Source organism: Geotrypetes seraphini, chromosome 2 (assembly GCF_902459505.1).
Source record: "Geotrypetes seraphini chromosome 2, aGeoSer1.1, whole genome shotgun sequence".
In the NCBI taxonomy this organism is placed as follows: domain Eukaryota; kingdom Metazoa; phylum Chordata; class Amphibia; order Gymnophiona; family Dermophiidae; genus Geotrypetes; species Geotrypetes seraphini.
The window spans coordinates 431,812,456-431,835,585 of record NC_047085.1 but is presented as its reverse complement, the minus strand read 5'-3'; the positions used below and the strand labels follow the sequence as shown (position 1 = coordinate 431,835,585).

General features: G+C 45.2%; 1 protein-coding gene across 5 annotated transcripts in view; it reads right to left on the bottom strand.

Moving 5' to 3' along the window:
- Nucleotides 1–20,956, bottom strand: part of STAM (signal transducing adaptor molecule) — a 149,562-nt gene extending 128,606 nt beyond the window's left edge. Inside the window, exons 1-2 of one of the 5 annotated variants that reach the window (XM_033931287.1) lie at nucleotides 20,514–20,956; nucleotides 12,208–12,292 (exon numbers count right to left, since the gene is read on the bottom strand). In XM_033931287.1, coding sequence (XP_033787178.1) covers nucleotides 12,208–12,292; nucleotides 20,514–20,553 — 125 coding nt within the window. In that variant the 5' untranslated portion in view covers nucleotides 20,554–20,956. Of the gene's footprint in view, nucleotides 1–12,207; nucleotides 12,293–20,130; nucleotides 20,403–20,513 lie in introns of those variants that run through there. The other 4 variants (XM_033931284.1, XM_033931286.1, XM_033931283.1 and 1 more) reach the window with 4 other exon arrangements.
- Nucleotides 20,957–23,130: the final 2,174 nt, after the last annotated feature.

Sequence of the window (23,130 nt, the reverse complement as noted above, 5' to 3'; positions counted from 1 at the left end):
TCCGCTATAGTCAGTTTGTCAAAATATTTATCTTATTTTTTAAATATTTTGTAAATCGCTTTGCATATTTGAATAAGCGTTTAATCAAAAACTGGAATAAACTTGGAAACTTGGATGGAGAGCGCATGCGCGGCTAGCGTATGTATGTATATATATATATATATATATATATATATATATATATATATATCTAATATAATAAAATGCTAGGCCGCGCATGCGCACTCAAAAGTCGTGTTCCCTGATCCGTCGCGGAAACACGAGTGCGCATGCGCGTGTTTTACGTCACCACAGCCTCCCTGCTCTCCACCTCGCGCGCGCCGCTGCTTAAATCTGAAGTTGGTTGTTGGGGAGAGAGGCGCTCGCTCGCCCCATGCCCCATCACACTCCCCATCCGCTACAAAGGACTCCAGGACGCCCTCGGCTGTCGGTTAAAGGCCCGCGCGGCGGTGCAGCTGCCAGGAGGAGTCGGTTTCCGTGTAAGGCAGATCGTTATCGTCACACCCATCCCCCCCGGTGCACACGAACCCCCTCACGCGGTCTACCCTTACTCCCTTGCCGCCGCCCCTTCCCGAGGTCCCGACAAACCTCTTGCCTCTAGCAGCAGCCGCAGCACTCTACACATGCTGCTTCGTGGCTTTCTACTGCCCTGATTTGTTCCACCGCATCCCTGATGACATCATCAGAGACGCGGCAGACCAAATCAGGGCAGTTGAAGGCCGCGAAGCAGCGTGTGTAGAGTGCTGCGGCTGCTGCTAGAGGCAAGAGGTTTGTCGGGACCGCGGGAAGGGGGAGGCGGCATATACTGTATAATACAGAGTAAGATTATTTGTATTCTGTAGTTGTCTTCCAACTATTGGCCATACAAAGTTATGTTAATTGATCCTAGAACAAGTTTGCTCATATTCCTGTAAATCTGTTCAGTAAAATAATGTTTTTCTCTTCCCTATGGTGAACACATTCTACCTTGCCATTGCTGCAGTGTGCATACTGCTCCTTTTCTGATTCAGTTTCCATAAGCATAAGGAGGTCATTTTTGAAATTTATGTGGCATCTCAACAAAGAAATAGTCTTATATTCCATTTAATGATGATGAGGGGCAGGGGAGGGTATTTTCCCTATCTGTCCTGGTGGCCTTACAATCTATGAATATATTCATGTAAACCGTTCTGAGCTCCCTTGGGAGAACGGCATAGAAAATTTAATAAATAAATTTTAAAAAAACTAATGTATCTGGGGCAATGGGGGGTTAAGTGACTTATCCAGGGTCATAAGGGCCAGCATGGGATTTGAACCCACAACCTTAGGGTGCTGAGGCTATAGCTCTAACCACTCACTCGGCCCAGGGGGAGAGGGAAAGGGGTCTGCTTTGGGGGGAGGGGTGTGCTGGGGACCAGACAGAAAACATGCTTTGCTCTAGGAGGGGGGGAACAGAAGGGGGCCATGGAGCAGGCAGCCATGGCATAACAGGGGGCCAGGGGGAGAGGGAAAAGGGCCTGCTTTGGGGGGATGGGTGTGCTGGGGTAGGCAGCAATCATGCTTTGCTCTGGGAGGGGGGAACAGAAAGGGGGCCACAGAGCAGGTAGGCAGGGCAAAACAGGGGGCCAGGGAGAGAGGAAAAAGGGGCTGCTTAGGAGGAGGGGTATGCTAAAAAAACAAACAGACAGACAGCAGCCAAGGAGAGAGAGAGAGAAAGAAAGACAGACACACACATCTATTCTAGCACCCGTTAATGTAACGGGCTTAAAGATGTGGCAGAACAAATCAGGGCAGTAGAAAGCCCCGAAACAGCGTGTGTAGAGTGCTGCACACACTGCTTGAATCGGCGTTTGGAGTCGGGGCCGCGAAGAAAGTAGCAGCTGGAGTCTTTTTTCGGCGCTTCCCTTCCCGCCCCTTGAGGTGTCGCCGCAGCTCCTTCTCCGACGCTGGTGCGGCTCGTGAGAGGAGCCGACAGGAGAGCAGGATGTTCAGTGCTGGGGTCCAGTCCTTCCGGCGAGTGTAGGTAGGTGCTGGGGATTCACATATGCGCACTCCTGCGGCCACAGACCTATTGATCACGGAACACACAGATAGGAGTGCGCATGCGCGGCTAGCGTTTTATTATATAGGATGCATATATATATATATATATATATATACACAGTGGTACCTTGGATTACGAGCATAATCCATTCCAGGAGCATGCTCGTAATCCAAAATGCTCGTTTATCAAAGCGAGTTTCCCCATAGGAAATAATGGAATGGAAACTCGCTTTGATACGTTCCCACCCCCCGAGGCCAGCGGCGCTGCTCTATTCCCCCCCCCCACGAGAACCGACATTGCTCCCCCGAAGGCCCCCCCTGCGATCTGGCACCCTCCCCCCCGCAATTTGGCATTCCCCCCCCCACCCCCGCGATTGGGCACCCCCTCGCCGCGATTGGGCACCCCCTCACTGCTTCTTACTGTCATCTGGACACCGGCATGTCCTGTGCGTTGGTGCCGGTGCCCGAAGATTGGCCTCCCCTTCTTGCTGGGCCTTGAGTATCTGCGCATGCTCAAGGCCTGCGAGTTCACATTCTCTCTAAGATCTCCGAGAACGGTGCCCAGATGATAGTAAGAAGCGGCGGGGGGTGCCCAATCGCGGCAGGGGGGGTGCTGGATCGTGGAGTGCGCCGCTCGCAAATCGAGGCACGCTCGGTTTCCGAGGCGCTGATTTTGCGAATGTTTTGCTCGTCTTGCAAAACACTCGCAAACCGGTGCACTCGTAAGCTGACACACTCAGGATCAAAATCACACAAAAAGCAGTTTGTCTGAAAGTATTTCTTCTTTTACTCATCCAAGACATAAAGGTCGGTACTCCATACACCAGGATGAAAATGGCAGAAGGCAAACACTCCAGCAAAACAAAAATGCAAAATTGGAAACAAAATAAAACCGTTCAAAAATAAACTCCAAACTGCAGCTGAGGCCTAATCTCCTCAGTGCTAGCACTTCCTGCTCCCAAACAGAATTGTCCAACATTCCAAATATAAAGTTCTTTGTATCAGTTCTCACACTTTACAGTCCTTAACAGAACAAAACCTCCGGCAGCAAATATGGTACTGCCGGGAAAAAGGAGAGTGTCTTAGGTTTTGCTAAGAAAAAACCACTAGTAATGGCTTTCACAAATTCCCGCCCTGGGTGACAGCAAAACCTCTCCCCAGAGATACTTCCAGCTTTACAGAAAAACAAAAGATTCTGAGCTCAAATCACTAGCTCTAAAGTTCCGCAGTTTCAAAAGCAAATAGTTTCTTGAAAAACAAAACTTACTGTTTGCAGCTGGTAATCAAGCCAACCTCCATGTCCTCAGGTAAGTTTCCACCAACTTCAGGAAAGCTTTCTTGGACTTCCATCGGCAGTTCCGTGTCCAGCAAAGACAATTCCTTGGCTTGTCCAGTCTCCTCCACCTCCATAAGTGTAGGCCTATCGCACCTGCTTGACCCAGGGAGATCCTCAGTGAGAACCAGTTTAAACCTTCTCCCTAGCCGGCCTGCCTGTCTGTTCTCCACTGTGGGTTTTTGTATCCTAGGGGCACGCCCTAAACTAGCTGTGTCAGCAGGACTCAAAGTGGCTCTTGGGCTCCTCCGGTGGCGACCTGAATACTGATCGCCTAATTCCCTTTCTGAAAGATCAGGCTCCCTCTGGTGGTTAACAGGAAAATTGACAGGTTCAGGAACCGAAGGAACTTTACTCACTCCATTCCTAGCTTTCTTTTGTACCCTGCCTTCAGACCTGACCGGGACTTTGGCGGGTACGATGCCAAAATGGTCACAATATATAAATATATATATATATATATATATATATATACAGACACACACTAGTTTTTTAGCCCATTACATTAATGGGTGTTAAAATAGATGTGTAGACTTAGGCATTTCTTTCTTTCTGTATGTCTGTCTTTCTTTCTCTCTCCTTGCCCCCTTTCTTTCTGTCTGTCTCTCTCCCTGTCCCCTTCTCTGTCTGTCTTTCTTTCTCTCTCCCCCTGTTTGTCTTTCTTTCTGTCTCTCTCCCTGCCCCCTGCCTGTATGTCTTTCTTTCTGTCTCTCTCCCTGCCCACGGTGAAGAGAAGAAGCGCCGTAAACAGGCTGTTTCCGGCCAGCTCTGGCAGGACCTTTCTTCTGCTGCGAGACCAGTCTGGGGCCAATAAGATCACAAGTCCTGGATGCGATCCTAAGTATTGCCCGGCCCACCATGGGCCAAGGTGGGCCAACATAAAGGAGTACTTGACTGAACCAACATGGTTCTTCTCTTCAACTGAAGAAGTGCTTCACTTTTGAGTTTTTGGCAGAAGCCATCAAATCTATTACTGGACTGTCCCAGTGACACAATGAGATTGAATGCCCTTTGGGAAAGAGACCATTCCCCTGGGTCTAGGAACTGCTAAACTGATAAAGTTGGCATGAACATTTTCCACTTCTGACACATGGGCAGCGGAAAGATCCTGCAGATGGACTTCCGCCCAGACGTAAGGGAGTGCTTCTGGTGCTTGCTTGTCTGGTGACACACACTACTGCTGAGGCATTGTCAGAGAACACACTTATTGCCGATCTCTCTAGAACCTTTACTAGAGTTCTCAATGCTAGCTGAATGGCTTGGAGCTCCAATTTATGGACCACCCCTTCTGATGGTGAGTCCACTGGCCCTGAATTGAGTGGTCCCTGCAATGGGCTCACCATCCGAATAGGCTGGCATCAGTCGTGGGAGTCACCTACTCCGTGATTTGGAGAGGCATGCCTTCGACAAGGATTCTCCTTGAAGCCACCAGCATAAGCTGTTCTTTGCTGTCCCTGTCCATGGGAGCTGCATCTGAAGAAAATGATGCTGAAGTGACCACAGAGATAGAAGAGCATCGTGGAAAGGCTGTGTCCTGGCACAGGAAACAACCTCCATGGAGGCTGCCATGGAAACCAACACCTGAAGGTAATGCCAAGCAGTAAGAATCGGCATCACAGACTGAAACTGACTTAATACCTCTCTGGAAAAATGAGCGCTTTAAAATCCAGAATTCAACTGTGGAGTGGAATGAATGGAAAAAATGTAACATATGGTTGGTTCAGGACCTTAAGAAAGACAAGGCATGGATGCCTTTTTCAGAGTTGGCCTCAACCAAAGGCCTTTCTAGTTCTCAACACTATAGGTGGCTACAACTGATGCACTGCATCAAACAATCTATGCCTCTCGCTCTCTCCACGACTTCTGTTGCTGGTTTACAATCTCAACTTCATACATTGTCTGCAACATCTTGTAGGGCGTCCATATGGTACAAGCACTTACAATGGTATTCTTTCAAGGGACCTCAGGAGTTAGAAATCAAATGGCAATACCATCTAAACTTGCCTTCCGATGCTATAGACTGGACGGACTTATGGTTGAATTTTAACAAATCCATACACTCTGCAACACTGCTACAATCTATTTTAGTATTATCCAATAAAATAGATGCGAGAGCCTCTTCATTATGTTGGTCATGCTCGAAACAGCTGGGGACTCTAGAACATCTCATTTTTTCATGCCCACTTGTACAATCATACTGGGACAAGGTTTGGTCCACCATATGCTCCATCCTAAATATCAGTGACAAATTCTCTATCCAGATAGTCATTATAATGTCCCAAGCCTTGACGGAACTGCTGACTAAGGATGAAGTTCATCTCTTCACCATAATGATATCGTTAGCTATTCAAATGTTACTATATTGCTGGAAAGATCTTTCCAAGGTAGACTTCCATATGTGGTGGAATGCACTATGCCTAACCGGCAAATATGAAAAAGTGTACGCTGAAAAGTCAAACTCTTTATCTCACTTCTTTGCTATATGGAAACCATTACATGACTACATTGAAGCTTAACCTTTTGTATTCTTCACATTGTTATGTTTTATGTCACACTTATCGCAGGTTTTATATATTTCTTCATAATTCTGGTACCTGTGCATGTCTGGAAAAGCGGGATCTTTATGTACTACAAATTGTTTATGTAACACATGTTTCAGTTTTTTCTTGTACTTTTAAAAAAAAAACCAATAAAACTTGTTTGACCTTTAAAAAAAAAGAATCGGCATCACTAAGAGATCAAAGATTTGTTGCTTGAGTTTTTGTTTGCATGGCTTGGGAAGAAAAATGTGGCGCTGAGCTGTGTCAAAGGAATGCCCAGATACTCCAAACTCTGGGTCGGTTCTAGATGGCTCTTCTTGAAGTTGACTATCCAGCCTAACCGCTGGAGTAGATTCAATACCTGTTGCACTGCTTTCTCACACTCTGGTTTGGACAAAACTCTGATTTGCCAATCATCCAGATAGGGGTGTACTTGGTTCCTTATCTTTCGGAGAAAAGCTGCAACCACCACCATTACCTAGGTGAAAGTGCGGGGAGCAGTTGCCAATCTGAACGGAAGAGCCGCAAATTGGAAATGTTCCTAAAACCTCAGATATTTCTTATGGCCCAGAAAGATAGAAATATGCAGATATGCCTCTGCCAGATCCAAAGAGGCAAGAAACTCCCCCAAGGCCACCACCGCAATAACCGAATGGGCCATTTCCATATGGAAATGCAGGATTCTTAGAAATGCATAGACAACCTTGAGATCCAAGATGGACCCTCCTGTCTACTATGACTTTCTTGGGCATAATGATAAATTGGTTATCTAGCTGAGCCAGATTTGTTGTCAAGGACAGATTCTATGGCCTAAATATCTAAGAACCTTTGAAGTGTAACTTGGACCTTGGCCTCTTTTTCAAGGCGTCCAGCTGGAGAATTGAGGAACCAATCCGCAGAACAACAAAACTCGTTCTTGTGACCTATTTGGATGATATCCAGCACACATATTGGTCCGAGGAAATTTTCTCCCACGCCATCCGAAATGCTGACAGCCTCCCTCCAATGTGTGGAGGTGCGGTCACCAACTTGGCATCATTGGGACTTTTTGGAGGGCGGGTTGACGTAAGACCCTGAGGGCTTTTGGCATCTGTGGTTGCTAAATCACTGTCTGTAACCCTGGAAGGATCTCTGGATGTAGGAACTCAGGTTGTACTGGCGAGAACAGCAGGAGGGACGAAAATTACCTCTACTCATCTTGGGGGTCAGCACAGCTTGTTCTCTGGCATAGACTTAGGGCAGTGATCCATCACACAGGCCATGAGATTGGCTAGGCCCTTACCAAAAAGCATCTGCCCCTTAAAAGACAGTATGCTTAAGGTTGCCTTGGATGCAGAGTCGCCCGCCCACTGCCTGATCCAGAGCATTCTGCGAGCAGAGACTATATGCCGATATCTTGCTCGTGACCCTGATAAAGCCATACAGGGTGTAACCACTTAATCCACCCCTTCTAGCAACAGCTGAGGGCAGATGTCCTCCTCTGCAGAGGGCTCCCATCTCAATCTAGTGTGACAGGCCTGTGCAGCAAATGAAGTTGCCGCCACCGCTTTAATTCCCAGAGCTAGAGCTTCAAATTGTCTCTTCAAAACTATGTCCACCTTACGATCTTGCGCATCTTTCAGCATAACTTCTCCCTAACTCAGGAGAGCCGGGTGCTTGGTAACCTGAGTCACCGCAGAGTTTTCTTTTGGCTGATTAAACAGCTGCAAGAACTCAGGTGCCATTGGTTAGAGTCTAGACATAGCTTTTACAATTCTTAAAGATCCTTCCGGGGTCTCTCACTGCTCATTAACAAAGGCAGTAATGTCCAGATGTGCTGGAAAAAATTCTGGGGAGAAGTCTTGTGCAGGGGAGATAAATGAACTCTGCAAAACCTCCAACTGGGCGCAACATGGGCTACTCTCGAGACTCCAGCCACTCCCTAGCATGCACTGTGGCAAGTGGTACATGGTTGCTCCTCCACCGGTCATCTGGCGCAAACGTCACATGAAATAGTGTCAACTCACCCTGAGGAGTGCATCCCTGTAAATTTTTGTAAAAATTGAGGCTTTGAGGCAGATAGAGGATTCAGGAAAAAAAAAAGATTGCTTAAAATCCAAGATGGCCACTGCCAGAAAAATCACATCATAAACAGCCCATGGAGACTTAAAAAAAAAAAAAAGAAACCACTGAAATAGGGGTTTTAGAGGTGAGGAACCTGAACCCTGACCCCAGAAAAATGAGGTTTTTGACACCTCCCCCCCTGATTTTCCCATAGGAAATAATGGGGCTGCACTTACAGTTTAGTAAAAGTGCCTGCCTGTTAGCTTTCCTTGAGATGGAAAGGACTTTCTGCCTCAAAAACTTCACATGACACCGCCAAAATCAGGAAATCTTTATGCTGCGAGGCACACCAACCCCATCCAAGACCTCCACCCTCACAGAACCTCAAAGCATGACTTGGGGCAGGGGGTAAAATACACAAACGGCTCCCTAAAACCCCAAGGGTTCTTACTCAGGGCATCCACAGCCTACACTCAAATTTCTGAAAAATTTAGAAGGTAAACTGGCGCCCAGGGGAATGGACCCCGAGCCCTTAAGTAGCACACAGCAGGCTGGCTCCACAGGTCCACCCAAAGGTTTGCTCTACAAGCTGCAGTCCGACTCTGCTGAACCTGCATCCTTTCCCAGATAGAGCATCCCCAAATATGGGATCTCAGGGCACCAAAGAAAAAAAAACAACAACTTATAACCAAAAACAAAAAAATTTAAGCACAAAAAATCAGAAACACCTCTGCACAGTTTGATTGCAAAAGGAAAAACTGAAGGGGGCACTATACTCCACTGACAATGTGGGAGGTACTGAAAGTTGTAACACACTTCTGTAAAACCCGGCTCATGGGAATGGATTGACCACCTAACATACGGACTCCTGAGTAGATATAACAGAATTCACGATAAGCTCCTAACTATTCTTTTTTTATTGATGAACAGTTTACTCTCTCTCATATTCTTTGAATTTTGTGCTAATTAGTGAAGTTTAATACGAAGATGGTCATCTATAAAATTGAAAGTATAATCAATTTCTTTGTTTGGAAGAATTATTTATAAAACCCTATTTGACTGGGTCATATAGATAAATATCAGATGTAATTAATCTCTTTCATAAGGCCCTGGTAACAAAGAAATTAATCTCGCAGAGAAAAATTACTGTTCTTAAATTTCATACTTACTCCAGAATAAAGAGTGAAACTTTTTAAATTCATGAGCATATTTAAAATTGAGGAGAATGGGAGTTATAGGAAGATGAAGCAAAATTCCTCATTTTCATTACATCAACCCTGTTTACATTACATTTTCATTACATTATCCCGTTTAATATTGGTTTCAATTACTTGAGAGAGCCATCAAAAATGGAATGGGGAATAAATATTTTCATTATAGGCTCAAGAAGAAAGATTCAATCTCATTCATCTATAACTAGTCTTTAAGCCCGTTACATTAACGGGTGCTAGAATAGATGTGTCTGTCTGTGTTTCTTTAGCTCTCTCTCCTTGGCCGCTGTCTGTATCCTTCTGTCTCCCCTCCCCTCCCGAGCAAAGCTGTCTGCCCCCAGCACACACCTCCCCCCCCCAAAGCAGCCCTCTTTCCCTCTCCCTAACTGTCTCTCCATGGCCCTCTTCTGTCTCCGCCCCCCCAGAGCAAAGCTGTCTGTCCCCAGCACACCTCCCACCAAAGCAGCCCCCTTTCCCTTTCCCTATCTCTCCATGGCCCCTTCTGTCTCCCCCCAGCACACCCCTCCCCCCAAAGCAGCCCCCTTTCCCTCTCCCTGTCTCTCCATGGCCCCTTCTGTCTTCCCCCCAGAGCAAAGCTGTTTGCCCCAAGCACACCCCTCCCCCCAAAGCAGCCCCCTTTCCCTCTCCCTGTCTCTCCAGGGCCCCTTCTGTCTTCCCCCCAGAGCAAAGCTATCTGTCCCCAGCACACCTCCCCCCCAAAGCAGCCCCCTTGCCCTCTCCCTATCCATGGCCTCTTCTGTCTCCCCCAGCACACCCCTTTCCCTTTCTCGCTTCCCCTGGCTCCTGGTATTGATCCCCTTCTTACCTGCTCCTCTTCAAAGCAGCCTGCGATCGTAGTGGCCGGCTTTAGCGAACCTAGCAGGCCGCTCTCCAACTCAGTAGCACGTTCCCTCTGATGCGATCCCGTGCATCAGAGGGAGCGTGCTACTGAGGTTGGAGAGTGGCCTGCGAGGTTCTTTAAAGCCGGCCACGATCGCAGGCTGCTCTGAAGAGGAGGATCAGTGGCGGCTGCGGCGAGTGAGGGCGGGAGGTGACGTAGCGAGGACGCGGGCAGGGAGAGAGCACAGTCACGCGAGTGAGAGGCAGCAGCGAGTGAGGGCGGGCGGTGACGTGCCGAGGACGTGGGCAGGGAGAGAGCACAGTCGCGCGCCTCCAGCCCCTGCAAGCGCCGTGAGGTGTCAAATAGAATACTGCCACAGAAGCACACCTCACGGCGCCAGGAATCACAAATTTTCAAGAGCGCATGTGCGCTCTAGGGTTTTATTATTATAGATAACTAAACCTGCTGATAATTGGACGGGCAGTACATATAATATTCAAGGGATATACCATCAGCTTCTTATGAGACAATCTAATCTAATCTGAGATGTATGAGTCGCGCTATGCCTAATTAGGTTCAAGGCGACTTACAGTACAATTTAAAGAAATACAATTTTGTACAGTACAAGGATGCTATAGGAGATAAATTACAAAACAGTTTGAAAGGTGGTACAATACAAAGGAGGTGAACGAAGGAGAAATTAGTCAGATAACTTGTGGCTTAAAATGGAGAGTCTTAGACGTCATCACTGTAGGGTGGGAATACTCAGCACACGCTAAATCTTAGAGAACCGAGGTGGATGTTTGAGCTCCAAACTATGGCCTCAAATAGCCTGAATGAAACCTCTGATTAGATGGCTCAAATTGACAGCTGATTCTGTTGTAGACTGTGGGTAGAAGCTGGGTCCCTTTAAAATAAATTACACTTTCTAGTTGGTTGCTGGGTGTTACAGCACCGGGATGATGCATTGTGGGAGGTATATTTTAGCGCTGCCAAAGAACGCCGCGGCTATCTTTGATCACCAGCGGCTGATTTGAACAGGCGAAGTTTAACTTTAAGGTAGGCCATTTTATGAGAACTGGCTCCTTATAAAGAGTGATAAATTATTTATTTATTTAAATGAATTTATTTAAATGAACAAATTTTTATACTCTGCATTTTTGGTAGTTCCCCCCGACCTTGATAAAGTCATGCAAAATGCATCAGGAAGAGGAATAACCTGCTATAAAGCTGTTACTAACTTATTGATTACAAAATCAAATAACAGAAAAATCAATTGGTAATAAATGTTATAAGTATTAATGATTTATGAAGAATTATGAAGAATAACACCACTAGGAGCTTTACTACTCTGGTGGAGGCCTGAACTCCCTCATAGTATAAGCATTTGTTTAAGTATAAAAGAAAAGAAATAAAAAATTTCAATGAATAGTGATTTCAGCGCTATTTTGGACATTATTGTGAAATTATTCTAAATAGAAGAAAGAATCATTAGAAGAGTACTGAATGTAATAAGCATTTCCAAAGGGCACACCAGCAGATTCACTTATAAGGGTATCGATGAAAAAGCATACTAGTTAAGATCGCTTCCCGATATACAGTACACAAAATGAAGTAAAGGCATCTCAAATACCCAAAGCACTGCAATACTTCATTAAGGTTTTTAACAAGTTTGGGCACACATTTATTTCAATGCTGGCTTCTTGCTCATGTAGCTAAAGAGAACATGTAATGCAGCTCATGTCACTTGCTACATGACAATGATTTTTGGAACATGTCAAGGGTTTCTAATATGCGGTAAACCATCTCCATCTCATTCTTTAAGGAGAGAGGGTAGAATCAGAGTATGAATGGGTACAACCACTGATCATTAAGGCTTGCATTGAAGAATGCTGGTGTAGAAGGACTGAGGTTGAAACAAGATACTAAAGAATGACACAGGATTGTTTCCTGTAGTTTTCTGCGGGAACGGTGATGAATTTTATCACCTTGTTATTCTCTACAGAATACTACAAGGAATGCAGAGAAGTATACATTATACTGCATTACTTCTACCTGAATACATTTTCACTTTATTCTATTACTATTAAATAAGAGACTGAACTAGTGAACCATTAGAGCAGATCCTTAATGGCTTAATTCCATTTTCACAAACAACATGAGATGAGGATTCATACCTCTGTTTTACTCTTCTTACTTTCATTTTCATTCACTCACCCTGTGCGTGATTGCCCAACTTTATCACACAGATCCAAAATAAGACCCCAGTCCTCAGCAGTGTTCATTTCGCTGGTTGCTTTCTCTGAGAAAATAAAAAGAAGCTATTAAAATAAGGACAACACCAAAAATTTTAAAACATATACATCTCTAACACTTTTCTTAAGTCTGATTTTGAATATATTAGCTTTTCGTGTTAATTGATTTACAAACAGATCAAAACATTTACAGTAAATTATATTTTTTTCCATAAGAAATTGTAAATATCTTAGCAAACAAAATTAAAAACCAAGAGATGAATTTCTCATGCATAACCAATATATGTTTTCTAAATAAAGTTAGTCATATAGAAAGACTTTTTCCGATTAGGGTTATTTACCAATAGTTTTCACTTACCCCTCTTTTACGAAACTACAATAGCAGTTTCTAGCGCGGAGAGCCGCACTAAATGGCCTGTGCTGCTCCCAACGCTCATAGGAACTCAATGAGCATTGGGAGCAGCGCGGGTCATTCAGCGCGGCTCTCCGCACTAGAAACTGCTATCGCAGTTTCGAAAAAGGAGGCCTTAATGTTGTTAAATGTACATTATATGCTTAAAGAGCTATGAGCAAATAAGGTGAAATTTTGTCATACCCTGAATGGAGAAATTACCACTTCTTTCCTTGTAATTTTCGTTTCCTTAGTCAGTGTCACTGTTCTAAACCAGTGATTGTTATCCCTTCCTACCAGAAGATGAAGGTACAGTGAACTGAATTCAGCCAGAGACATTACCAGCTATATTGTGTGGTGTTCCTTGGAACAATTCAGTATGCATCTGCCCAAGCAGCAGAAAATCCCTTTTTTGGTAGAACACCCAGCCCCATCAACCAATGCAGCGGCAACGATAAATAAGTGAGCAAAAACACCATAAAGTATGGAACTCACTACTCTGCAAATACCAGGGAAAAGTCATGTCATGGGAACCCCATATGGCTGCCAACTACTTTGAATCAGAAAAGACAGAGCATACCCAGGACCCCATGCCAAGGTCTTTCAAGGATGGGATTTCAAAACAGTGATACTAACTAAAGCAAAGAAAATCATCAGGTAAGGAATAATTTCTCCTTTCTTATCACCAGCTTACACTATTCCAAAGCACACCCAATGAGCAGGGAAAGGACAAGGTTCCCTGAATGACCGTTCTGACAAAATCCAAACAGACCCCGGCCTGAACATCCAACCTGTAGAGCCTATCAAAAGAATGGAGCAAAGACCATGTTGCCACCCTGAAAATCTCCTTAGGTGAAACAGCCCTGTCCACTTCCCAGGATGCTGCCTGGGCCCTGGTCAAGTGGGTCTTTAATACTCGAGGCACAGGACAACCCAAAATGATGTAGGCTGACTCGACAGCCACAAAATCTAGAAAATACAACCATGTAACCCCCCTACTTTGAAATGCCCATTGGTTGCCAATTAATCTAAGAATCTCTTACAAAATCTCATTAATAACATTTAAAACAATTCATTCTGGATTGCCCCAATTTATTGATAAATATCTTGTTCTATATGAGCCACCCCGCAGTCTTAGATCGTCTGATCATAAATTGCTGACGGTCCCCTCCCTTCGTATAATAGGTGCCAAAAGACAACATTTTCTCAGTCGTAGCCCCACAACTTTGGAATACTTTACCAGCTCTCGTAAGAGAAGAAACTAACCTTGAACGTTTCAAGGGCCTACTCAAGAGTCATTTATTTAAAGAAGCTTTTAACATTTGATGTAAAAATTTACAGTATCCTTTTAACTCCCTTAAGGAATTATGCAGCAATGACCCCTTTCCTTTCTAACCCTATTTCCTTTTGTTTCCCTTCTGTCTGTCTCATTTGTCCCCTTTTAATATGCCAAGTATTAGTTGATGTTTCTTTCTAACTGTTTTCTTTCTGTACGTGTTAATGGCATTTTTATTATGTTCATGCTCTGTTTTTTTCTTTTACTTTTATATTGTAAGCTCGCTTAGAAATTGGATAAGCGATCAAATAAAATTTTAATAAAACCTTAAACCCTTAATACACCTTGCAACAGATGCATTAGAGGCCACCTGACCCTTCAGAGGGCCATAAAAGAGCAGAAAGGGATAATATGAGAGACAAAACTCTTTTGTCTCCTTCAGGTACCAGAATAATCCACTTTGTGAAGCCTCCAGTTGGCAGGAGAAGAACCCCCTGCCCCAAAGGCGGGCAAACATACCTCCTGATTCACACGGAATTGAGACACCACCTTTGGCAGAAAGAATGGAACCGTACATACACAAGGACACTGAATCCTCTGCAAAGGACAGATACAGTTTCTGGCACAATAGGGCCTGAATTTCCAAGACCCTCCAAGCAGAGGTGATTGCTACCAGAAATGCTGTCTTAACTGTGATGTCCTTGGCAGAAGCATGCAAGGGCATGTATGGAGCCTCCAACAATGCCCAAAGATCCAAACTGAGGTCCCACGAAGGAAAAGAAGAACAAAGCAGAGGATGAAAGTACGTCACTTCCTTCAAGGATTGAGCCACCTCCCTATGCAGAACCAGAGAGATGCTCTTCACCGTCCCTCGAAAGCCGAAAAGAGCCACCACCTGGACCCTTATGGAGCTCAAGTCCCTGCTGCAAGAACCCACACAATGTTAGAAATCTGACCCTTCCACGAATACAGGACCTGTTCTCGCACCAGGATTTAAAAACCCAGACGACCCTGACATAAGCCAGGAACATGAAGGTTTTCCTAGACAACAGCAGGATAGAAACCACTATGGGAGAAAAAGCACACTTCTTTAAGTGCCACTTTTCAATGGCCACACTGTAAGCCAAAAGGGATCCAGTTCCTCCATATCTACCTGCTCCTGCTGAAGGAGTCTCCAAACCCTGGGCAAAGGAAGAAGGTTGTCTACCAACTAGGGCCAATCCGGTGCCATCAACAAGACCAAATGAGGGTGACACGTAATCTTGTACAACACTCGAACCACCAGAAGGCATAGAGGAAGCAAAGAGCAGCTCCGATACCAGCCAAGGCTGCCAGCTTCTCTCCATCAACTGAAAAAGCTCTCCACCTTCACATTGGCTTGAAAAATCATCAAGTCAAACTGAGGGGGCCCCCAGCAGTCCACTATAAGCTGAAAAGCCTGCTGCCGCAGCTCCTACTCTCCTGGATCCTAAAGAAATCAACTGAGAATGTCTGATTGTACATTGTTCTTACCTACAATATGGACCACTGATAATGCCGGCGGAGGCTTGCTGTTCTCCAGAGCCACTGCCCAACTCCAGGTCCCATCCCTGCCTGTTGATACATGCCACCACCATCATATTGTCTGACCGCTTTCCCTTTCAGGAGTGGCTGAACTCCAGCATAGCCAACTGAACCACCCAGGTCTCCAAGTAGTTGATGGACCAGGAGTCCTGTGCTACATGCACTAGGCAATGAGCTCTCAAGCCAAGGAGCCTCATATCTATGGTGACCAGCACCTGCTGAAAAGGATCCAGATGGACCCCCCTCCCTCAATAGGTTCACTGGACTGTCTCATCAGGTCAGGCCAAGCCTGGCCAGGGGCAAAAGCGGAAGCTGAAATCCTGAGAGGGCAGAGCTGGGATAACAGGGTCTGCTGCAAAAGATGAATATGAGCTCTCACCCAAGGCACCACCTCCACAGATGTTGCCATGAAGCCCAGGAGCAGCAAGTGTCTCAGACCATGGGCCATGAAAGCTCGCACAACTAAAGTTTGTGCCTGTAGTTTCTACGCTCCCGGCACATGTCAAAACAAATCTCCCAGGTACTCCAGAACCTAAGACAGAAGCAGATGGCTCTTGGGACAATTCATGAACCAACCCAGGGACTCAAAAAGGGAGATGACCTAATCGATGGCCTGACTAGGCTCTGCTCCAAATCAACCAGCTGTCCAGGCATGGGTGAACCTGAACACCCTGGCACCCAAGATGTGCTGCCACAAACCCATCACCATGAAAAAAAAGGTGCATGGCATTGTAGCCAGGTCAAAGGGCAAGCCCTGAAACTGAAAATGCTTGCCAGCACACAGAAACACAGATAACCTTATTGTGAATCATCACAGGAGATATATATATAAGCCTCTGTGAGGTCTAGAGAAGTCAGGAACTCCCTCAGTTGCACTGAAGTTATTATCGAGTGCAACATGCCATGCTGGCAATGGTTCCATCAGGTGTAGGAGCAAGTGAGGATCACTCCTGCCTCCACTGCACCACCAATGCTTTAAGGGGGTAAGTGGTCTGGGTAGGGAACCTCAGGCAGAAGCTGCTCCAGAGTTTCAGTTTCAGCCAAAAATAAATATACACTTGTACAAAATTGAACAAAGACTAAATCAAGATGTCAGGTTAGTTTCAGCGCCAAAACCAAAATTCAATTGGTCTCTAATTTGGGGTCACTTAGGTGCATGCATTGTACCGGCTGAAGAAAAGCCTGGTTTACCCACCTCCTAAGGTTGATTTCCTAGGAAAAAAAAAAAAAATCACTGCCCATTTAGATCTGGTCCCTTTACAAAGGATAATAACGACAACCACTGGGAGAGGAAGCAAAAATAACCTTGAACACCTTTATGCTTTACAAAAACAAAACAAAAAAAACACGAGATAAAAAAGGGGGTGAGGAGGAAACCACCACCCAGCCAGGTGTTGCAAACAAACTACAAAATAAAGCGCAGATGAAAGTTCAAGAATAAAAATTCCAAAGTTTAATTAGGACCAGGACAGGCAAAGCCCCCCTCGCCCCTCTTCCTATCTGCTCTGATTTATTTTGGTCATGGGTTGGTTTTTTTTTTTTTTGGGGGGGGGTTGAGCTAGAGAACAGACCATGTCACTCACTGCTACTCCTGCAGCTGCCAAACGTCAACAGGCATAAAGCAACAAGAGAGACGAGCACGTGCAGCCCTCAGAGTCAGAAGAGTGTACGTGTCCGTATTCTCCATGGACAGGCCCTTCTCCCCTCTGCTCCCTTCAGCTTTCATGCCCGTTACAGTTGATCCGCTTTTGTTGTTTTTTATTTGGTTTTCTTTTGCTGTCACCGAGTTCCCAGGAAAGGGGGGGGGTAGGGTTAGGTGCAGAGCTGCCATAAGGTCTGGTCTCAGCTGGAATGCAGGCCAGTGCATGAGAGAGAGCTTGGTTAGCACAGGGGGGAGGGAGGTACAACAAAGCTTGTTAGACAGCTTTCTGCCTCAGGGGAGGGAGAAAAGCAGAGGTTGCAAGGCACAGGAAGAGTTAACCCCAGGGACGTACGGAGGTGTGTGCAGAGACAGAGAGCCATGCACCTGGGAGGGAGGATGAGCAGCTGGGGATCGCCCTCCGAGATGTAGCCATTGTGTCCCTCCTTCCTCTCTGGCTGTTCATACAGGAGGCAAACGGAAAAAGATGTCTGCTAATAGGGCCGGCTCTACCTTTAGTTAGTGGCGGAGTAAGGAAGGAATTTATCAAACGTCCTTGTCCGGTCTGTGTATGCACAGTTTGTAGAGATGCCGCGTCACTCTAATTTAGAAGCTGAAACGGGCCGTAGTTTGCCCATGTCTGGCCTAAGTGCTGCAGTACTTCGGAATCGGCCAGGCCGATTTTTTTTAAAAAGCAAATAGATTTGAATCGATTTACCCAAAGTGAATCAGTGAATCAATTTGAATCGGAAATCGGGCAGCACTAGTTCTGACATACCTCCGGGCTACTTAAAGTAGCAGCAGCATCGGTGGTGGCCAGCCAACAGAGGCAGTGTTCTAAACAGGCCTGCTCCGCCAGAGCCTTCCCTCTGCCGTATCACTGATGACACGGCAACAAGAAGCCCTGGCAGGGCAGGCCGCAAGCTGTCTGTTCAGAGCGCTGCTTCTGCCAGCCAGCCTCCACCACCACTGTTGCTGCTTTAGGAGGCCCACAAGTATGTCAGGTCTCACGATGTACGGTGGGGGGGGGGAAGAGTCGGTCGAGAAGTGCTGCACAGGGAGGATAGGAAGGATGGAAGGCTGCTGCACAGGGTGATGGGAGAGAAAGCTGATGCACGTGAGGGGGGGAGAGAGGAAGAGTTGTTGGACATGGGGTGGAGGACATGAAGCGAGAGATGCAACAAAGAGGTAGGAGGGAGAAATCCTGCATAAGATAGAGGGGAGGGAGACATCTTTATAGAAGAGAAAGAAATATTGGACATAGGGTGGAGGGCAGGGAGATATGGTGCACAGGGAGAGAGAAAAATGTTGCACATGATAATGGAGGAGAGGAAGGGAGATATGCTGTATCGAGGGGAATAGAGAGGTTTGACCTAGGGCACAAAGCAGCGAGACAGAGAGATGGTAGACAGTGAGAAAGAAACAGAAATGTTGTATATGGCAGCAGAAGGGAAGGTACAGAGGTGAAAAATGGATGGTGAGCACAGAGAAAGAAAATGTCAAATAGGGAGGAGACTCTAGCGAGTGAGTTAATAGAAGACAAATAGAAACCAAAGCCTGGAACCAACATAATTTAATAAAATGACCAAAGAGCGAAAAAAAAAAAAAAATTATTTCTATTTTGTGATTACGATATTGTGTATCCTGCCAGAGCTGGTGTTAGACAGCAAGCGTGAGCTAGGACCTAACAGAAAGTCTTTTTTGTTTATTTTGTTTACACTAGAGTACTGAGGTGGGGGAGGGGTTGGAGAGGGCAAAGGGGAGTGAGGTGGGCGAAGAGGCTACAAAATAAACCTGGCAGGAAGTTTTGGAAAAAAAAAAAAAAAGGCTCAATTGTGAAGGAAAAGCAAATTGATTCAATAGGCCAAATCGAATCTAATTTTTTTTTTCCCTGAATTGAGCAGCACCACCTTTTACTAAGCTGTGGTAAGCACTAGCATGTGTCTACGGTAGCTCAAAAGGGTTACTGCGGGATACAATGAGGCACACCAAAGTAATTTTGCAATATGTATGCATAAACTACACACTAAAAAATCATTTTTATTTTACTGCAGAGGGGAGATGTCTGGAGATTTAGAGTGAGCATATTTGTACTAACTGGTTACTACAGGCTTAGTACATGAGCCCTTACCATCTACAAAGCATGTGTTCCATAAGTACTCAATCCCCAATGACAAGGTTAGTGAATGGCCATTTTCCAATTGTGCTAAAAATTGCCTAAGTGTGCATTTCCCCCACAGCTTAGTAAAAAAGAGCCGAAATCTTTTTGGCAAGTACTACTATAAAACTTCAAATGTTTACTAACCCCCCCCCCCTTTTAGAAAACCACAAAAACAGTTTTTAGTGTCGGCCGGTGCACTGCTCTCAATACTCATAGGAACTCTATCAGCATACTAAAAACAGTGCTAAAAACTGATTTTGTGGTTTTGTAAAAGGGGGCAGGGTAAAATTTTTAACAAATCTAAAAAATGTTATGCCTTAGATCTAGCTTATTTCCTTCATCTCTACATCTGAATATTACTTCATACTTACATGTTCTTTGGCTCATCACAGAAAACATGTGATAGTAAATCATACTACTGAAAAGGAAGAAACGTGAAAGATCACCTGGGCTAAAATGTTTTCAACTGATTCAGCACGAACAGCAAACACATGTGCACAAATAATACAGCTAAATTTGAAGGGGTTCAGCAAATTGTATGATTTATATGATCTTTGTATTTTATTCCACTTCCTAGAAATCTGAAGAACTGACTCGCTGACCTTTTGCTTCCACATAAGCAGAAAATGAGAGTAAAACCTTAGAATCTTTCCAAACAGATTAACTCAATTACATCAGCCAATATAAATAATTATTCAGGCAAGTGCTTATGGCATTAATGTTTCTAATACATAGACAGCTTGCACTACTAACAGATCAGGGAGCTCAGAACGCAATTATTTCACGCTTTCTACTGCCAAACGCATTATTGCTATTAGGAGACAAATACTTAGGCTCGATCAGCATCTGACTTACATTGCCAGCTTTATCATGAAGTAGCCTTCAGTTCATGCTAGTTGGAGAGTAAGGCCGATAGACTAAGCTAATTTCTTCTAATAATTATAGAAAGTTAATTTAAACCCACCGAAAACTACCTGTTGTGAGGTTACTTATAAATTAAGATACACATTTTTAAGTGGCGCAAATAAGTTTTTGTTGTTTACAAACAGCCAGAGAAGTAAAACGCCCTGTATTAGCGATGGTCTGGGACCTTTGTTCGAGTGATGCTCATGTTTTGGTGGCATGCGCGCATGCGCAGCTCTGGCCGGGAATGAAGTGGCGCCAGTGACTCCACTTTGGGACCTGTTTTAACGGGAGCGGAGGCGGTGTTGGAACTCAAGAGTCAGACTTGAACTTACCCACATCCTGGTCAAAAGGATTGGACGTAAAGAGCGGCATCTCTGGCGAGGCCCCGGCCCCCTCAGGAGGGCCTGGCACGGAGGGCAGATGCAGGGCGGGGGTGCTAAGAGCTCCCTCCCGCCCGCTCGCTACACAACAGCAACGGCGGCGGGATCTCCAGGGGCCTGCGGGCACCAACGAGCATGCCGGGAAACGGGGCTGCCTTTCCCAGTGCCCGATTCCCGACGTTCCGCTCTTACAAAACAAAGAACAGGGCAAGGAGCGGGAGAAGGGAACGCAACTGATGTCTCAAAATCGGTTCTTAGTTATTAAGCCCGCCCTGTTCTGTTATATGACACTATTCAGAGTTCTTGCAACAAGACGATATGTAGGTGGAGATCACATGCTGTTTATGTTCCTCTCTCGCGAAGGTCCTCTAGTTAGTCAGGTGGCTGGACCACATGATGTTGAGGGGGCTGAGTTAACTGACTAAGCCCGAGAGTAAGGGTAGACGTGGGTCTGTAATCTGTATTTGGTGTCTAGCTGGAGTCAGTGGGCTAATTTCTCCTCTCTTTTAGTTATTTGGGTTGGGCTAGCTGCTGTGTCACCCAATTTGTCCGTTCAGCATCAGCCCAACATTGAGATGTTCGTATTCGTTCTTTCATGTTTGACGGAGGAGGTGCGTCCCGTTCTTTCAGGCTTTTTTTAAAAAATGGGACTGACCTCATGTCCCTGCTGTGTGGAGGGAAAAATAGCCATTTGAAATTTTAACAGAATGGGGCCACATTTAGTGGTAGGTAAAAACCTGTTGGAGGGGGGGGGGGGGGAAAGAAGTGTTTGAAGAGGACCAGAATCGATCAGAGGTTCCAAATAAATTAGTGCCCCTCCCCCTCGAAAAATATGGGAGAAGCAGTTCAACCAGCGGATCTTTTCCAGATAAGCCCTGCCAAAAAGTTAACCCCCGCCACAGTTTTAGCTAACACCATGCTAAGTGAATACTTGGGGAAAGTGATATACCTTGAACCCCCCTGAGTCATTATTCAAATCATGTGAATAATTTCCTCGGAGGGCTTCAATAGTTTAATAATTTATAAGGTGGCGTGGCTTAAGTTTTCGCCCGTGCACTTTTTGCATTAGTGGCGGGGCTTATCTGGAAAAGACCCCAACCAGCATACATTCATGGTAATATGACAGACTCCATGATGAGATATAATCCGCTTGTAAGATTAACTTATGCCAGTCTGGAGAATTGCTAAAGAAAACTCAGATTTAGGTTATTCCATACAAATAGACCTGGACTTTAGAATGGCAGCAAGATCCATCCAACAAGGAGAATCCCAGTGTATCTGAACTACAGTGGTACCTTGGTTTACGAGCATAATTCATTCCAGAAGCATGCTGGAGTCTTGGCAAGCTGTGACACCTTCTGAAGGACAAACAAAAGTGAAGTGGTGGTTACATTCCAGAAGCTGCAGCGCCGTCTCTAGAAAACGCCCCCCCCCCCCCATTCCAAACACATTAATTCTCTTCCATTTTTGTTCCCATTATAAAAAATACTGATAAGTTCCCAGAAAAAAAAATACATTAAAATAAGAAGTGAAAACAAAGGCCCATACAGATGAGAACATAACATAAGAATAGCCTAACTGGGTCAGACCAATGGTCCATCATGCCCAGTAGCCCATTCTCATGGTAGCTAATCCAGGTCACTAGTACCTGGTCAAAACCCAAAGTGTAGCAACATTCCATGCTACCGATCCAGGGCAAGCAGACACTTCCCCCATGTCTTAATAACAGACTATGGACTTTTCCTCCAGTAATTTGTCCAAATCTTTCTTAAAACCAGCTACACTATCTGCTTTTACCATAACTTCTGGCCACTTCATTTTTAAGTTTAGATCTTTCCTTTCAAACAGAGACCTTGCTAGATGTCAAATACAGCACAAGGTAACTTCACATGGACTTAGCTGTGCAGGAAATGTGAATCTCCTCATACACCCACCATATAGTGCAAAAATGTGCAAAGGTCTGTTTTTTTCTTTCGATCACTACATAGCCTAATGCCACACAAGCAGCGCTGTTACAAACATATTCTGAAGGTCAATGCTAAGGTTAACAAAGTTTCCTTCCTTGGACTACAAGGAGATACTGACAAACCACTGGAAGAGATCCCAAAACAACTACCCAGGCACAACACACAAAGACCCACTCAGTGTGTGAACCAGTTGAGTGGAGTGGACTAACTGGGGGGTGGAAATGGGCCCGGAGTTTGCTCAGCAGAATTTCCCAGACCACCTCTTCCTCTCAACACATTGACACGCTGCCACCACCACCACCACTAGGAACACCTCACCGGGTAGGCCATCAATGCTTATAAACTTTATAAAACACATTATTATATTTTCTTATAAAGCACATATTTTAACTGAACTCTCTGACATCCTCAGTCTTGCCATTCACAAATATAGAAGGAAGAAAAGTTCCCGTTTCCTGCTGTCTCATGTCCCTGGCCTATACAATATTTTTCTTCTGTAGACCCTTCAAAAGTGTGACCAAATCCTCGTTTCACTTGCATTATAAAGTACTGAGGATGCCATCTCTCCCCAATCCCATGTCCTAAAATCTAAGACAGTAGCG